The sequence below is a fragment of the Hibiscus syriacus genome, unplaced genomic scaffold (genome assembly GCF_006381635.1).
Source record: "Hibiscus syriacus cultivar Baekdansim isolate YM2019G1 unplaced genomic scaffold, ASM638163v2 tig00110482_pilon, whole genome shotgun sequence".
Taxonomy (NCBI): Eukaryota; Viridiplantae; Streptophyta; class Magnoliopsida; order Malvales; family Malvaceae; genus Hibiscus; species Hibiscus syriacus.
In genome coordinates this window covers 639,662-655,864 of record NW_024062758.1, presented here as the reverse complement: position 1 = coordinate 655,864, position 16,203 = coordinate 639,662, and the positions used below count along the sequence as shown (strand labels likewise).

At 35.6% G+C, this 16,203-nt stretch overlaps 1 protein-coding gene and 1 pseudogene across 1 annotated transcript; both read left to right on the top strand.

Moving 5' to 3' along the window:
- The first annotated feature begins 7,430 nt into the window (after window positions 1-7,430).
- On the top strand, window positions 7,431-11,574 carry LOC120128809 (annotated as a pseudogene).
- Window positions 11,575-12,702: 1,128 nt separating this feature from the next.
- On the top strand, window positions 12,703-15,336 carry LOC120128799 (fasciclin-like arabinogalactan protein 15). Its single transcript, XM_039146430.1, has 3 exons — window positions 12,703-14,053; window positions 14,898-15,032; window positions 15,247-15,336. Exons 1-2 carry the CDS (start codon window positions 12,760-12,762, stop codon window positions 14,972-14,974), a joined length of 1,371 nt encoding a protein of 456 aa, XP_039002361.1. The 5' UTR covers window positions 12,703-12,759; the 3' UTR covers window positions 14,975-15,032; window positions 15,247-15,336.
- Window positions 15,337-16,203: the final 867 nt, after the last annotated feature.

The window sequence follows — 16,203 nt, the reverse complement described above, 5'->3', positions numbered from 1 at the left end:
AGAGAATGGTCGAAGTAGGGGCTTGCCGAGGATGTTCAAGTGAGGAACAATCCTTCAAAGACTAGTGGACAAAAGTCGAAGGGAGCCAAGACGTTGAGGGACAAGGCAACCACAGAGAAACTGCCCATTTATAAGGTGAGAAGTGAACTTCAACCTTCGTGTTAAAAGGGATGAGGCAAGAAGAGGAATCAAACTTTGCCGTGAGAAAGTGCTGATACATGATGGCGCAAAGAACTCCAATGATAAGGGTTCAATACGAGGTGTGTCAGACTTCAGGGAGTAAGAAGGGCTGATCCAGATTTAGAGTAATAAGACCAGAAATGCTACTGCATTGATCGAGATGTGAAGAAATATTAAAATCAGTCTTCAAGTGGGAGATTGTTGGAAAAGTCAAAATTGGTGGGCAATTTTCAATGGATTTTGGAAACCAAATTGGTGGGCAATTTTCGGTGAATTTTGGAGGCTACTTTTGGTGGCAGCAACAAATTGTCAAATTAAGCTGAAATTTTTGATAATTTGGTAATGGTAAAATCACACTTTTAGTCATTATACTTTAGGGTATTTACAAGATTAGTCTTTAAGCTTCAACTATATATACCCTAACCCATTTAGCTTCATTATCATCCCAAATCATTTTTTTCTCCCAATACTAAAGAGTTTAGAGAGTTTTCTTGTGAGTTGTGAGTGTTTTGTAAACACCTATAAATTTTCTCTCTTTAGTAAAATATCTGCAGCAGTCCAGAGACGTAGGCAAAATTGACTGAACTCCGTTATCGATTTCGAGTATTATTTTTCCACTTTTATTTCGCATTCTCACTAATATGATTATAGGGAAATTACTTGTTTATTTCCCAATACTTCTCTTTTGATTTTGTTTAGGTGCAGCGTTGTAGCTACAAATCCCCCCGCTATTATCAACATCAGCCTATGGTTTAAGAAGAATCACCCTAAGTCCACGTAACACTTGGTACTAATTGACTAACAGTTAGAGAAACCTCTAAGATTATCAATACATTATATTCCAAATCGGATCTCATACTTACTGCTTGCATAAGATCATAAATTTCCGACTCCTTAAGATTAGCTTCAACCCTTTTCAATCCCACTTTTAGTTCTTCGAAGGTGATCTGACCGCTGTTGTCCGTGCCTATCATCTTAAACATTTTTTGCCATCTATTTATTCTTCAGAGAGGCTCTCTGCAATCACCTGCAAGGTATATACCTTGCTCTTCTTCTACATAATGGGGAAAGAAGGGAGAAAAGTGTGAGGATCAAAATATGATCATGATTGATCAATATGGAAAAATCTTATGCATTGACAAATTTCTAACCATCCCAAAAAGGAGGAACTCCAATTAAGAGAATGTAAAGAATTACTCCTGCACTCCAGACGTCTGCTTCGGGACCATAATTTTTGTAAATCTTCCGGGGCAACGTAGTATGGGCTCCCAAAAAGTAGAAGTGTAAATCTTCTAGGATAACACTATCATATCAGTAAATACAAGTGAAGACGATCAAAGGATGAGTAAAAGTAGCATTACCATTTTTGGGTAATTGAAAAGAGAATAAGATCAATCAGTCTATAACTGGCTTAAGGAATATGGATAATCCAAAATCAATTGTTTTGAGTGGTGCATCCTCCTGCTGGTTGACAAAAGGAAATCCTCTGCTGATTGACAAAAAGGAAATTCTCTGCTGGTTGATATTTCAAAAACTCCTCATAGATGCTTATTGTTAGAGCGACGCAAGAGTTAAGGAACACAATTTTCTATCTAAATCATAAGGGATGTATTATTCATCGTCGTAACGTCATTATAATTTTCCTAACACAATTAATGTTTTAGATTTAGTTTATGTTAAGTTTATCGTTCTACTAAAAAACAAGTATTATATTCTTAATAAACAAATATTAAATAATATATTTGATATCTCTTTAAATTTTCATCTATCACTGTCAATAAAAGGAGATTTTAGTGTTAAAATGATGATTTCTCTTTTCTATCCCAATAAAAGGGGATATCTTCCTCTCTCTCAATGGAAGAGATCTGAGAATTACTTTCTCCTTTCTTCCCCTCCACAGAGCACCTATGCAAGGGATCACCTGTAACCCCCTTAAACCGATGCGGATATCCCGATCCGATCTGGAGTGTCACATTAGGGTCACCAAAGCGACCCACTGTAAAAATCTCGGAAAATTTAAAACTTAAATAAAAACATATAACTCATAAAATGATTTATCAGTATGTAGAAATAAATCAGATTTTCAGACTCAAATATAAAACAAAATACAATTACGTGCCCCCTAATCACATGTACCATACTCTGCAAATAACGCCGGAAGAGCTCCCTTACTAAAATCAATAGATGCACTGGTACAATTCTTTTAACCTGCAATGGTGAGTAATAGAGTGAGCTTCAAAAGCTCAGTAATACAAAACTACCAGATGATGCTACATGACATGCAGATAAATGGGAAGCCATAATTTCCTTATTGAATCAAACGTATACCAATTGCAGAATAATCTGGGGTTCCATCAGTAGTTCATCGAGTATAAGCCATGAATCTCAGTTCATAATAAGCATTCATAGTTTAACATTTTCAGGAGATCTAATAGGATGTCTAGTGTGTTCCAAGAGTACAATAAAATCATAATATGTACATTTATCAAATGGCAGTTCAGTAAATCTCATAAAATCATAATGAAGTTTAACCTTTGAAACTCATAGTTTAAACCATTCTCTTGTACACCATCCGCAGTTCCCAGAACTGTGTCCATAGGGCTTACCTTAAGCACACGGCAAAAAGGAAGCCAACCTAAGGATAGGCTTTGGGGCATGTATCCTTAAGTCCATAAGTCCATAGGGCTTACCCTAAGCACACAGCAAAGGGAGCCAACCTAATGGAGCATCTTGGGGCCCGTGAGCCTACCCAAGAGTCACATTAGGTCCGTAAGGTTTACCAGCTTGATCAGAGCTATACTCTGTAATTCAATCCATCCAAAATTAGTATTTCAAAATACAATTTATGCAGTACGCATAATTTCCATAAATCTGTAATCATCGTTATCATATATGAATGAAAACCAATAATCATATATTAGTCATAGTCCATAAACCATCACCGGTAAGTCGGTGTATCAATAAACAGTAAATCATAGATTTCAATGTACCATATTTCAAAATATATAAAACAATTAAATAGTACTTAGGGAACACACTAGAGGATACATGTATTTTTTAGAGGCATTTTGTAGTCATCAATATGGATAACATGAACTTGTGTAATTTGTTCGGATTCCAAGAATAAGATCTCATTGAAGAGAATTGATTTCTAACCGATCTAATCAGACATTTCAGATTGATACTTTAGAATTCCACTAAGTTTCCATGTGCATCAGGAAAACGTTCAGGAACCTTTATACATAATAATTCTAAATTCAGATTTACTGCAAGTGATTCCATTACCCAAACAATCAGGGGTATTCAAGAATATACTTTGAATTCATAGGATATCAACCCAATTGAATCAAATGAGGTATTCAGAATCTTTTCCTTCTGCGTTACTTGCGTTTTCAAACACGACCGAAGTGATTTTAGATGAAAATATAAAATCGAAGATTCAATTCATTTACAATCGATGACTGATGACTATCGATCGTATTATCAAACAACTCGAGTTACACAACTCCCAAACTGATGCATGTCAACAAGTCAATTCATTATCATTCTAGTGTATTCACTCTTTAATACCATAATGTAGATCCATAGATCATCCCTATAATCATCGCTGAATAGATCTTCCAATGGTCTTTATTCCATTTCCACGTTTCAACGATATCAGGAAATACGGACGCACTTGATTCATGGTTCATAACCCATAAGGACAATTCATCATGTAATTTCAACTGTGTTTCCAAAGTAATCCAATCACCTAATTAATCCTCAGTCATTGAGGTTACTTAGTTCGTTTAGTAAGCAAGTCTATCCCGGTTACTTTAGAGTTTCCAGAATAATTCAGACGTTTCTGAATTTCAAATACATGTTGTACTTCCTTTCAGTTCAATTTAGTCATATAATAAAGTCATTCTGGTATTCGTGATTGATTTGTCACACGAATACCCACTTATTAGTACTGTATACGCTCTAGAGTTTAGCTGAGCCAGGTACTTCAAGAATTATCATCGATCCAAATTTGAGAAGACGAACAAACATTCAAGTGGTACCTATATCATTCAGGTAATGATATAACACTAGCGTTGGTTGATCACTTAAGCTGCGTTACATAACTTTTACTGGTAGCACACCATCCATGTTTATTTGGATTTCTTAATTAATCCAAGACATTTACTTATTCTAGGTCATAAGGGTATTTTGGTTATTTTGATGCTCAGTTTTATTCCATTCATTTCAAAGCTTGAGGATATCTATTCATTCATGAACTTAGTGATATTCTTGAGTCATTTCCATTACAAGGGTATTTTTGTCATTTTACATATCCCACGTATTTTAATCAGTTCCTTCCGTCCGATCTTATTATTTAATTTAGACTTATCATCTATTCTATTCTATACGAACAATTCTGACAGAAGAGCACCCTCGATAATTCATTCTTCATGTATTTACTTATAACTCGAAGATTTCGAGTTAAATACCTTCTCAGATGTTACTAACAAATTATCAGAAATTTTCCATATAAAAATAGAATCTCAACAAGTAAATCAATAGTTTATTGAGTTAAAAATGAATCCTCAAAGTACTTTCTCATTCAGGCTCAACTCAGACTATTTTTACCTCTTAAGGGCATTTTCATAATTTCTTAACCATATAATTTTGATATTAACTCTTAACGAAAATAATTATAATTTAGAGATCCTATGGCTAATTGTTTTCCCGAACATTCTCTGATCTTGAAATGATTCCTTAACAGACTTCTAGATTCTTGCCCAAAATCTTCTTGGGGTTAAAAACCGGTTATCCGCATTTCCTAAGCAAAACTAGCATTTCTTATGCACGTCAATAATTTTTACCGGATCAATACGTCTTTTCAGAGTTATTAACCAACTTTTAGGGACAATTCTTGTCATCCTACAACATAAGGGTATTTTCATAATTTTACCCTACAAGAGTATTCTCATAATTTCTCATCCAAGTACCTTTAACATTTAACCTTTGATGATATAAAATATAAGTTACAAATCCAGGGCTGATTTCTTTATCACTAATCACAAACTTGTAATTTAATTCTAATAATTTCTCTATCTCTTATATTAGTCATTCGATCCATATTCAGTTACAGAATTTCTACCACATTCATATCGAGTGAATAAATTATTCAAGTCCACAAAAGTGACCAACATTATCTTATTCATGCATTTACCAATATCAACATGTTCCATAAAGCATAAAGAGGTAGGAAAGTATTACCTCAATTTCCGTGCAATACTGATCGACCATTAAATTCCATTCGAACACCCTCGATCTTGAAATCAACTTCCAAAAATCCTCACGATCCATGCCATCAAAATTACTAACTCGTATCCAAATAATTTCCCTTGCCATAAAAATAACTTATTAGAATCTAAATAATAATTTGAGGACTCAATTGGTAAAATTGAAAACTAATGTTGCCATCAAAATAGTTAATTACTTAAATTGATGACTAAATTAATCTTGTAAAAACTATTATGTCATAACTATAACTACTTAGAAACTAATAGACAAGGTAAAGATCTCACAAAGCTTGGATGACATACCTTTTGATTTACCCTTTTTTTCATGATATCAATAATTCCCACAACCCACGTGTTTAGCTATTTCTTCACTTCAGACTCTCTTTCACTCATACTTTCTTTACTTGTTTCTTCACTTATTATTATTTTTATTCTTCATCTAAGGTACGAGGAGAATTATTTTTTAATATAGAGAAATTCATCTTTAATAAGACTGAAGTATTAATTTTTTTTGGACATACATGTAGTGGAAGACACTGCAGTTTAGACGTTTTTCCTAAAGATATTGTGTCTTTCATATAACTTTCAACGTATACTCTAACCAAATAATATTTATTTAAAGGTATTTTTTTATTTGATATTAAATGTGTACATCTTTAATATTTATAGTATTTAAATTCAAATTTTCAAAAAAAAAAAAAAAAAATTTATTATCGAAATCACTTAATTTGTGTCATAAGTAAGTCATCGCAGAGTAATATATGTCAAAAAATTAGATTATTGATCTAAGTTCAAACCCTTTCAGCCAAAACCCTTTGTCTTTGTTGAACGAACCTTAGGATAGGGGTGTTCAAATCCAATTCGATAAAAATTTAACTGAAAACAAATCCAAAAAATCGATAACCGAAAAAAATCGAAACCAATTTAGTATGTTTGGTTTTTTTAAAAAAACGATCGGTTTGGTTCGGTTCCGATTTGAAAATCCGAAATCGAACCGAACTAATATCTCTTACAATGAACGGCACCGTTTCAAGTTCCTGGCCAAAAATCTTAAACCCTAGCCCATTTTCGAAATCTTTGACCACGAGTCAAACCAATAACTTGCTATATTTTTAACAAAACTACTATATATATATATATATATATATATATTATTCGAAATGGAGTGTAGCTCAAATTCCATTTAACTATTTTCTAAACTTGGAACGAGCTTGATGAGATCAGGTAGTTTTTTAATCCTCTTACTTTTCTGCAACTGTTGCCAACCTATGCATTCCATTGTCAGCTCATCTTTCCATGTTTTTTGAAGTATTTGTGTATATTTCATTCATTACTTGTTCCATCACTAATTTTAGTTTGACATTTTACTCAGGTTCATGTTTTGTTTTTTCTTTATAAAAAATTACATCTTTCTTCTTTCTCATACTAAGCTCTGATCGGGGTTCATGTCATCTTGTTGTGTAGTTTGCAAGTTATATGAACTTTGAGATTGTATCATTGCTTGAAAAAATATGGAAAACCTAGGATTTCATAGAATTGGTTTGGTTTTTGAGAGTTCACAGCAAACACAAACATTAACATACTTGGGATTTCATGGAATGTTCAGGGGCAATTTAAGATAATAATACTACATCTAATACAACAAGATTTATTGTATTTCAAAGCTGGCGATGAGTGCATAAAAGAGATGCGCTTCTATACACTTAAATTCAATTCAAATAACACAAAACCATTTTTTTTAGAAATATCCAAACCGAATCAAGTTACACTTAATTAGATTGAATCGAATCAAATTTTTTTATAAACATTCAAATCGTAAACATTTATACTTTTAGATCAAATAAATTTTTAATCAAAAATTGATCCAAACCAACAGCGAACACCCTTACCTTACGACAAATAAACCCGAGGATCTGCCTAAAACATAGTTTGGCACAGCGCGGTTCTTCACAGGATTTCCCTCCCTAAAAATCCCATTGTTTCTTCAAATAATTCAAAATTTGGTTTCCTTTGTTACCAGCAGGAGTGGTAAACACGTGGTGGGTTTAGATTATGTTCTCTTTATCCCAATTTAAGAAAAAGGGTTTATTCAGTTGTTCTTCGAGAATTCTTTCCTCTTAGGGCGTCTGTCTCAGTGGGAGCTCAAAGCCAGTAGACGATGAATGCCCCGATTATTGGTAAACCATCTTCTCTTTCTTCCTCTCCTCTTCAAAATTATTTCTTTTGTTGTTTTTGGGTTTTCTGAAATTTGGTTTTGTTTGGAAGATCCATTACAAGGAGATTTTCCAGAGGTGATAGAAGAGTATTTGGAGCACGGGGTTATGAAATGCATTGCCTTTAATCGCCGTGGTACCCTTCTCGCCGGTAAATCACCCTCCCTTTTTTTATATTTTTTTCAATAGAAAATTGGTGCTATGGCTCAGTGTTTTTGATTGAAAAGCTGTAGTTTTTCCTTAGCGATTTGAGCTGGTTGGAGTTGCAAGATATTTTTTTAATAGAATGGGGGTAATTGGTAGTATATGTGATTCTATTCATAATTATTTTAGTCATTTATGACTCACACATCCTGTACACATAGCTGTTCGAATTCGGGCCCTCTATGAGAACAATATTCCCTTTTACTACTTAGGTCACTCAATGTGTTATGCAAGATGAGTTCTTTTTCGAGCTTAAGACTTACTTGGTTTCTATTATTAACTAAAATTTGAGTAAGAGGAAGAAAATACATATTTAATTGTTAATAACATAACCAAAACAGGGAAATCCCGTCAAAATGCGGTATCTTTTGCTCATATATGATTTTGCTCAAATAATATTTGCTTATTTATATGTTTTATCTGGGTTTTCTTTTGATTTGTTTTCCTTTTTTCTATTTAAGTTGCTAAATTACTTGAAGTGTGGGATATTTAGTTGGCTGGGGAAAGTATGACGGATTGCAGTTCATGATATTTCAAAGTACCACTTTTCCGACTGTTTTTCTGCTGAACCTACAATTATGTGTTTAAGAACATCATGGTGGTAAATCTCACTTTGTTAACATATTTGTGGTTTTGCATTTAATGGCAGCTGGATGCTCTGATGGAAGTTGTGTTATTTGGGACTTTGAGACCAGGGGCATTGCCAAGGATCTTAGAGATAGAGACTGTACTGCAGCTATAACAAGTGTCTACTGGTCAAAGTATGGTCATCGAATTCTTGTGTCTTCTGCTGACAAGTCATTAACACTTTGGGATGTTGTCAATGGTGAGAAGATTACTCGTATTGTTCTGCAACTAACACCTCTACAAGCTTGCCTTCATCCGGGTTCCTCAACACCATCTGTCTGTTTAGCTTGCCCCCTATCATCTGCTCCAATGATTGTTGACTTAAGTACTGGAGGCACAACTGCACTCCCAGTCACTGTTTCCGATATGGGAAATGGTGTTGCTCCACCTTCTCGTAACAAGATCCCTGATGGAACCTCTTATACACTCACTGCTGCCTGCTTTAACAAGAATGGAGATCTGGTATATGTGGGGAACTCCAAAGGTGAAATACTTATAATAGATCACAAAAATGTCAAAGTACTTGCTATAGATCAAATTTCTGGCGGTGCTATGATCAAGAACATTGTTTTCAGCAGAAATGGACAGTATCTCCTTACAAATTCAAATGATAGAGTGATCAGGATTTATGAAAATATTCTGCCCTTGAAAGATGGAATTAGAGCTCTTGATGACCTTAACAAGGCCATCAAAGAGGAAGATACTCTTGAAAAGCTTAAGGCTGTTGGATCCAAATGCTTGGTTCTTTTTCGGGAGTTTCAAGATTCAATCACAAAGATCCATTGGAAAGCACCATGTTTCAGTGGTGATGGTGAGTGGGTAATAGCTGCTTCTGCTATCAAAGGAGAGCATAAGATGTACAAATGGGACCGTGCTGGTCATCTTGTCAAAAAAACTTGAAGGTCCAAAGGAAGCCGTGTTTGATTTAGCGTGGCATCCTGTCCACCCTATTATTGTCTCTGTTTCCTTGACTGGCTTGGTTTATATTTGGGCTAAAGACTACACTGAAAACTGGAGTGCATTTGCTCCTGATTTCAAAGAGCTTGAAGAAAATGAGGAGTATGTAGAACGAGAAGACGAGTTTGATCTGGTGCCTGAAACTGAAAAGGTGATGCAAAACAGATATTGTGCGTGAATATTTTGATTAAGTTTTTGTTTCTAAATTATTTATATTGGTGCAGGTGAAAGAATCAGATATAAATGAAGATGATGAAGTTGATATTGTGACAGTGGAGAAGGATCCACTCAGTGATTCTGATATGTCACAAGAGGAGTTACGCTTCTTGCCTGCCACTCCTTGTCCTGATGATCCCCGACAGCAGGACAAATGTGTGGGAAATTCGTCAAAGTTGATTGATAGTAACCATTCCGGATCCCCTCTCTCTGAAGAGAATGGACAGAATGGACAAGCAGCCCACGATGCCTCAAGTCCACTCGAGGGTAAATTCCTCCCCCTCAAATGTAACAATTGTTTCAATATCCTTTTTAGTCCGGTTTGATTGGAATGGTATTCTAGCTGCATAAAACAATGATGTTCATTGGTCCTCATTTGTGAAATAGGTTCCCAAATAAATGAGTTTAAATCCAAATGAGTTGTGGGTGAACCCTCTTAAGCTAGCAATGATGATGCTGACTTTATTGAAAATAGAATTCCTAACTTAGTGGTTTGATAAGTAATTATTTATGTGGATTATGCTTAGCACCAGTATCTCCTGCATCCTCTAAGTCTGTATAATGTAAAAAGGTGGTCTAAGAAGCCACATAGCTAGTTAATTTAAGTTGTTGGGAACTTGGGATGGATGGAGGATTCTGGTGGAGTTTTGTTTTACTTCTATTCTGTTTCTTTTATTTTACATGTATTGAACTTTAGGAAAAGAAAACTAAGTAATCTATTCTTATAATTATGTAATTCTTCACGTTTGATTTCTTAATAACTGTTAATTATGCCAATGTGCAAAAAGATCATACAAGCCAGCATTAATAGTATTAATTGTACAAACATTTTGTATTCATAGTTTCATACGCATGCATATGCATGATAAGTGTGAAGTCTTCTACATTTGGTGAAATTTTCCCCTATTTCATTTAAATTTTGTAAGACTATTGTTATTTTTAAACTGAAATGGAAGAATATTTCTACATGAAATTGTCATTGCTTTCTGCTAGAATATCCTCGATATGCAGTTTTATGTGTGAGTAGTGACTAGTTGTAATAAACATAAATGGTGACAATTTCAAATGGGGTTTGAATATGCTGTTGTGTTCATGAGTTGGATCATGACGCTGGAAGTTTTCTGCATTCTGAGTCGTTTACTTTTAGATTTTAACTGAATCTTTCGATACCTTTAAGTGAATTTTGGTGTCATGCTAGACAAGGGAATGTTATGACAGATCATGACTAAAATGGAGATCTATTTCTTTAGATTTTCATAAAAAACTGAAAATACTCTAAAAGCAAATATTATCAGTTTGGGGGAAAAGTGCTTAACCTGGCGTGTATATTTCGAGTTAGAGCTAGATGCCATGACTTTAAATTATAGATCAACATAAACTTTTAGTCTCTTAGTTGCTCTTTTTTCAGATTGTTGATGTTCTACGTGGGCTTCTCAAGTTTAACACGACTTTTATGTTTAATTTGTGAATTGTTACAGAGGATACAGCCAGAGGCAATCAGTCGAAAAGAAAACGGAAGCTTTCAGAGAAGGGGTTGGAGTTACAGGCAGAGAAGGTCAGGAAGCCCACAAAAGCCTTGAAATCTTCTGGTAGGCTAATGAAAACAAAAAATAAATCTGTTGATGATCAAGATAATGGCAATGGTTTATATGCGGATGATGGATCCAATGATTACTAGTAGATCAGAATTGTCCTATATTTGGAAAAGGAAAAGTGAAGAGAATGAGAAAACATTGATCTGGACAGCTCAGAGCTATTTAATAAAAATTTCCCTTTTAAGAGATTGGGAAATGAGTTTATCATCCATAGATGCACATATCACCTAGGTTGATGACTGAACCCTGCACTGAGCAATGTTAACTCGAGTTTTTTCTATATTAGGCATGGTAGGGCAAAAGGTCAGTTAAATACCTTATACACCAGCATATATGGTGTACGGGTGCCTATTTATCTTATAATCTGTTTAGCTTGTATTACTGACCTATTGGTTTTCGAGGTACTTTAGAAGAAAAAAAAACTATTTGCTCAATGGAAAAACGTTGATCACGATTTTGGGAATTCACAACTTTAAGTTTAACTTAGAAGCTTACATTTGGAACCGTCTCGGAAGGACGAAGCATGCGATTTGAGAATATCATGCAGACAATTGCTTTCCTAATTTGCTTCACAATTATGTTATCTGGGTTTTTTTAATCTTTAATGAATGATTTTAGATTTTTTTTTACAAAAATGTTGGTGAGATGATAGTTTCATAAGCATCAGACCACATTAAGGGATATGAGATTGTAAGAGAAAATGTTAAATTTAAAGTTAATCTTATTTGGTAGTAAAATCTACAATATTGTTGATGAGAAAATGTTGGTTGTGATGGTTGTGGGTTCACTATTTTAAGTTAGACGGAAAGTTGCAGTTAGTGATTTAGTGAGACGAAGAAGATGAATTATGAAGCAAGTTCAAAGAGTCTTTTAGAGAGAGATGGAGAGCTCCTCTTCCATTTTGCATGATAGTTTATATACTTATCTATAGTGTTAGGTCTAGAATCTTTATGACTATTTATAGGTTATGTAGGTCTGATAGCGATCATGTGAATTGTAACAACTTGATTCATTGATGCATTTGGATTCAATAGAAGAGATTGAGATTCATGCCATACATAAACATGAGTATGCTGGCATTGGTTGAGAATGCCTTGGCCAAAACAAAATATTCATTATAAGTGCTTCAAGTGAACTCCAAAGCAAAGAAAGAGAACCTTCTTCCTACCAAATACTAAAAATAAAGCGTGGACAAGACAATGCAGGACAACACAAGCCGGCAAGGCAATCTTTGAAAACCAATTCCACGTGTTCCACTTTCCAACTTTTAACCACAACCGACGCTATTGTTAACCCTTTCACTCCTTTAATTATTTACCACTTCTCCGTCGGTACAATCACAGGTTGACACTGAAAGCTAAACTTAAAAGGCTATAGATATAGAGAGTTGAGATGGAAAGCTAGAAAGGGGCAAATATAAAGAAAGCTTGGTCTTTTAAGTAAATAGAAAGAAGAAAAAAAATCTTTGTTTTCTCCCTCTGTTTCCAGTACCAAATTATGGGTCTCTTGTTTTTCTTAAACCTTTTTCTCTTGTCTGGTTTTGGATTCTCCCTTGCATTGCAAGAAACCCCATCGGCGGCGGCGGCGGCTAATCACTTGGGTCAGATCAATTCCAACTCGGTCCTGGTGGCTCTGCTGGACTCGCATTACACGGAGCTTGCCGAGTTGGTGGAGAAAGCTTTGCTTTTACAGACCCTGGAAGAATCTGTTGGGAAACACAATATCACCATTTTCGCTCCCAAGAACGAAGCTCTGGAGCGGAATGTCGACCCTGAATTCAAGCGTTTTTTGCTGGAACCCGGCAACCTCAAGTCCCTCCAGACTCTATTGCTTTACCACATTGTGCCCACCAGGATTGAGCCGCATTCGTGGCCCAATTCGACGTCCGACTCAGCCCTCCACAGTACCTTATCCAATCACCGAGTTCAGCTCTCCAGTGAAGTTTCATCAGGGGCTAAATTCATCGGCACAGCCAGGGTCATTAACCCCAATGCCGTTATCCGTTCCGATGGTGTCATTCACGGCGTCGAACAGTTATTAATTCCTCGATCAGTACAACAAGATTTCAACAACCGTAGAAGTCTTCGCTCAATCTCCGCCGTCAAACCAGAAGGAGCTCCCGAAGTTGACACCAGAACCCACCGTTTGAAGAAACCCGCCCCGCCTGTTAAACCCGGCTCGCCGCCTGTTCTCCCGATTTACGACGCAATGGCTCCGGGAACGCCACTAGCTCCGGCTCCGGCTCCGGGACCAGGCGGACCTCACCACCATTTCAACGGAATGAGACAAGTTAAAGATTTCATCCAAACATTGGTACAATACGGAGGGTACAATGAAATGGCTGATATTTTAGTCAACTTAACGTCGTTAGCCACCGAAATGGGGCGCTTGGTCTCCGAGGGCTACGTTTTGACCGTTCTAGCACCCAACGACGAAGCCATGGCCAAGTTAACCACGGACCAGCTAAGCGAACCGGGCGCACCCGAACAAATCATTTACTACCACATAATCCCCGAATACCAGACGGAGGAGAGCATGTACAATTCGGTGAGAAGGTTCGGGAAAGTGTCATACGATACATTGAGGTTACCACAAAAAGTAATGGCTCAAGAAGCTGACGGGTCAGTCAAATTCGGGCACGCCGATGGATCCGCATATTTGTTCGACCCGGATATTTACACCGACGGAAGGATCTCGGTGCAGGGAATCGACGAGGTTCTTTTCCCGCCGGAGGAGAAAACCAAGGAAGAAAAGAAGACCATCAAAGTTGCCACGGCGAGACCCAGAAGAGGTAAATAAAAAAATTTCTTATCCTTTTCTTTCGAAATTATATTTATTTGAGGCAAGAATACTGTACGGTGGTTTCCAGGGATTTTTCGGCGGGGGAATAGTGTTAGTAAATCGGGAGTGTCGGTGGGTTAAAAAGTTAAAGGGTAGATTTGTCTTTTAGTTTGTTGTTTTTTATATTTATAATTGCTTTTAAGAATATAGAGTAGGTGTGTGATTATTTTCTTTCATTTTAACACGTCTTTTTTTAGTTCAGATTTGGTTTTTGCGCATCCGCAAAATGAGAAAGAAATCTTTTTCTTTTATCTCTTAAAAAATACAAAATATAAATTATGAAAAAGGCTAAAGGTTTTGTTGTATAGCACAAGATTAGCAGCTCTACCTTTTTCATCAAAATTTTAATGTCTCATTTTCTTTATATAACCTTCTAACTTGGCATCCCTTATCAAAACTAAATAAGATGTGGCAGCTGTAGATCATAAATGGATGTGTGGAGTTTGTGTCATCGAATTCTATGAAACACACATTCCTTGGCTTAATCAACAATTAAGTAATGAGATTAGTTGGTAAATCATGTCTTAGAGAGATTTGATTTGGAATTTAAACTTCATCACCCTGGTGGCTGTGAGGAATGAAGTTGATTTGTTGAAGGGACCACAATGATATGGTTGGACTTTGAAGTTTTCTCTAAATTGCAATGACTTTTCTTTAAAACACATAGTGAATAGAAAGGCATAACCGATGTCATTAATATATTAACTTGGGGAGTTGTTTTCATGGCGTTAAACTATGTATTTTAATTGAGTCGTGAGTCGTGACTAATGCTTGATTACCCGAATGTTTGGCAGGGAAGTTGCTTGAATTAGCATGCCGAATGCTGGTGGCCATGGGACAAGATTCTCGCTTTACCACATGCAATATATGAAACACCACCACCACCGTTTCCCTCATGCCATTAAACAAAACTTGAAACAATGCAAAGGGTATAATTCTAAATCTTCCTTTTCATTCGCATTTGTTTATTTGCTGAACAAACATTTACAGCTAAATCCAGGTAGGGAGACCACCGTGTCAAGTTGTTTAAAACATTTAATGTGTCAGCCTACCATACCAATAATGAATATCTTCTCATTTAACTCTCTCAAGTATCTCATTCCAATAAGGGGATTTTTTTACTCCGTTGTTGATCCACTGCAGGTGAACCCAGCATAGTTTACAAGTGTGATGCTTTGCTCTCTACCATAGGATTTTTTTTTCTTGCTTTTTTGAATGGTGGGATGATGCAGCTGCCGAACATGGGAAGATGGAAAATGGTGAGAAAATTTATTGTAAGATTGTTTTCCAGTTCCACATGCATAAATTCAATGATTCAGCCAGGTTGGCTTGGTTGCTGATACCCTCTAATGTACAAGTTTTTTTTTGCATTTTTTTCTTTCAATTGTGTGTAATGTGGTGGTGGGGGAGGAGGAGATATGGGAAATGGGAAGGGTGAGGGATTGGATTTTGGTGTGAAGTAGATGGGGTCAATCCCACTTTAATAATAATCATAATAAAAGAAAGCAAAAAAACAAAAGGCATCACACCAACTTTATATGTGGAAATTGTTAATTAATTCATATGTATTCTCTCCTTTAAGAAATTTGAAACTGTAATTATTTCTACTCTTATTTTGAGAATGACCTGGATTGCTTTGATCTACAATGTATGGAAGGGAAGTTATTCACGGAAACAAGTAAAGAATCCATTTTTCAAGGCTGTAAATGATAATGTGAGATTAAGAGCAAGAGGATAAGTATGTTAGATTCTATTAATATTCAATTGTCTATAACACGAGATATAGTTTAGTTTTTTTTATTAATATGAAGGTAAGTATATGACAATATTTGTTTAAAGAATAATTTCAATCGTTTGATCTTTAACGCTCACACTTTTAGTATTTCTGGTGCTCGAATAATAATAATTCATTTATCACTGAGATAACTTCGTTCAATATGAGATACAATTGAATAGTTGTACAGTACATTATTGTACTGATTCTTGCTGCTTCTATTAGATGAAGGCAAAGACAAATTATCCAAAAATAAAAACTGGCTTAACAAATGCCAGAACAAGGAAAAGCATCAAAATGTCTTTTTCGTCATTTGTTGAAGAAAT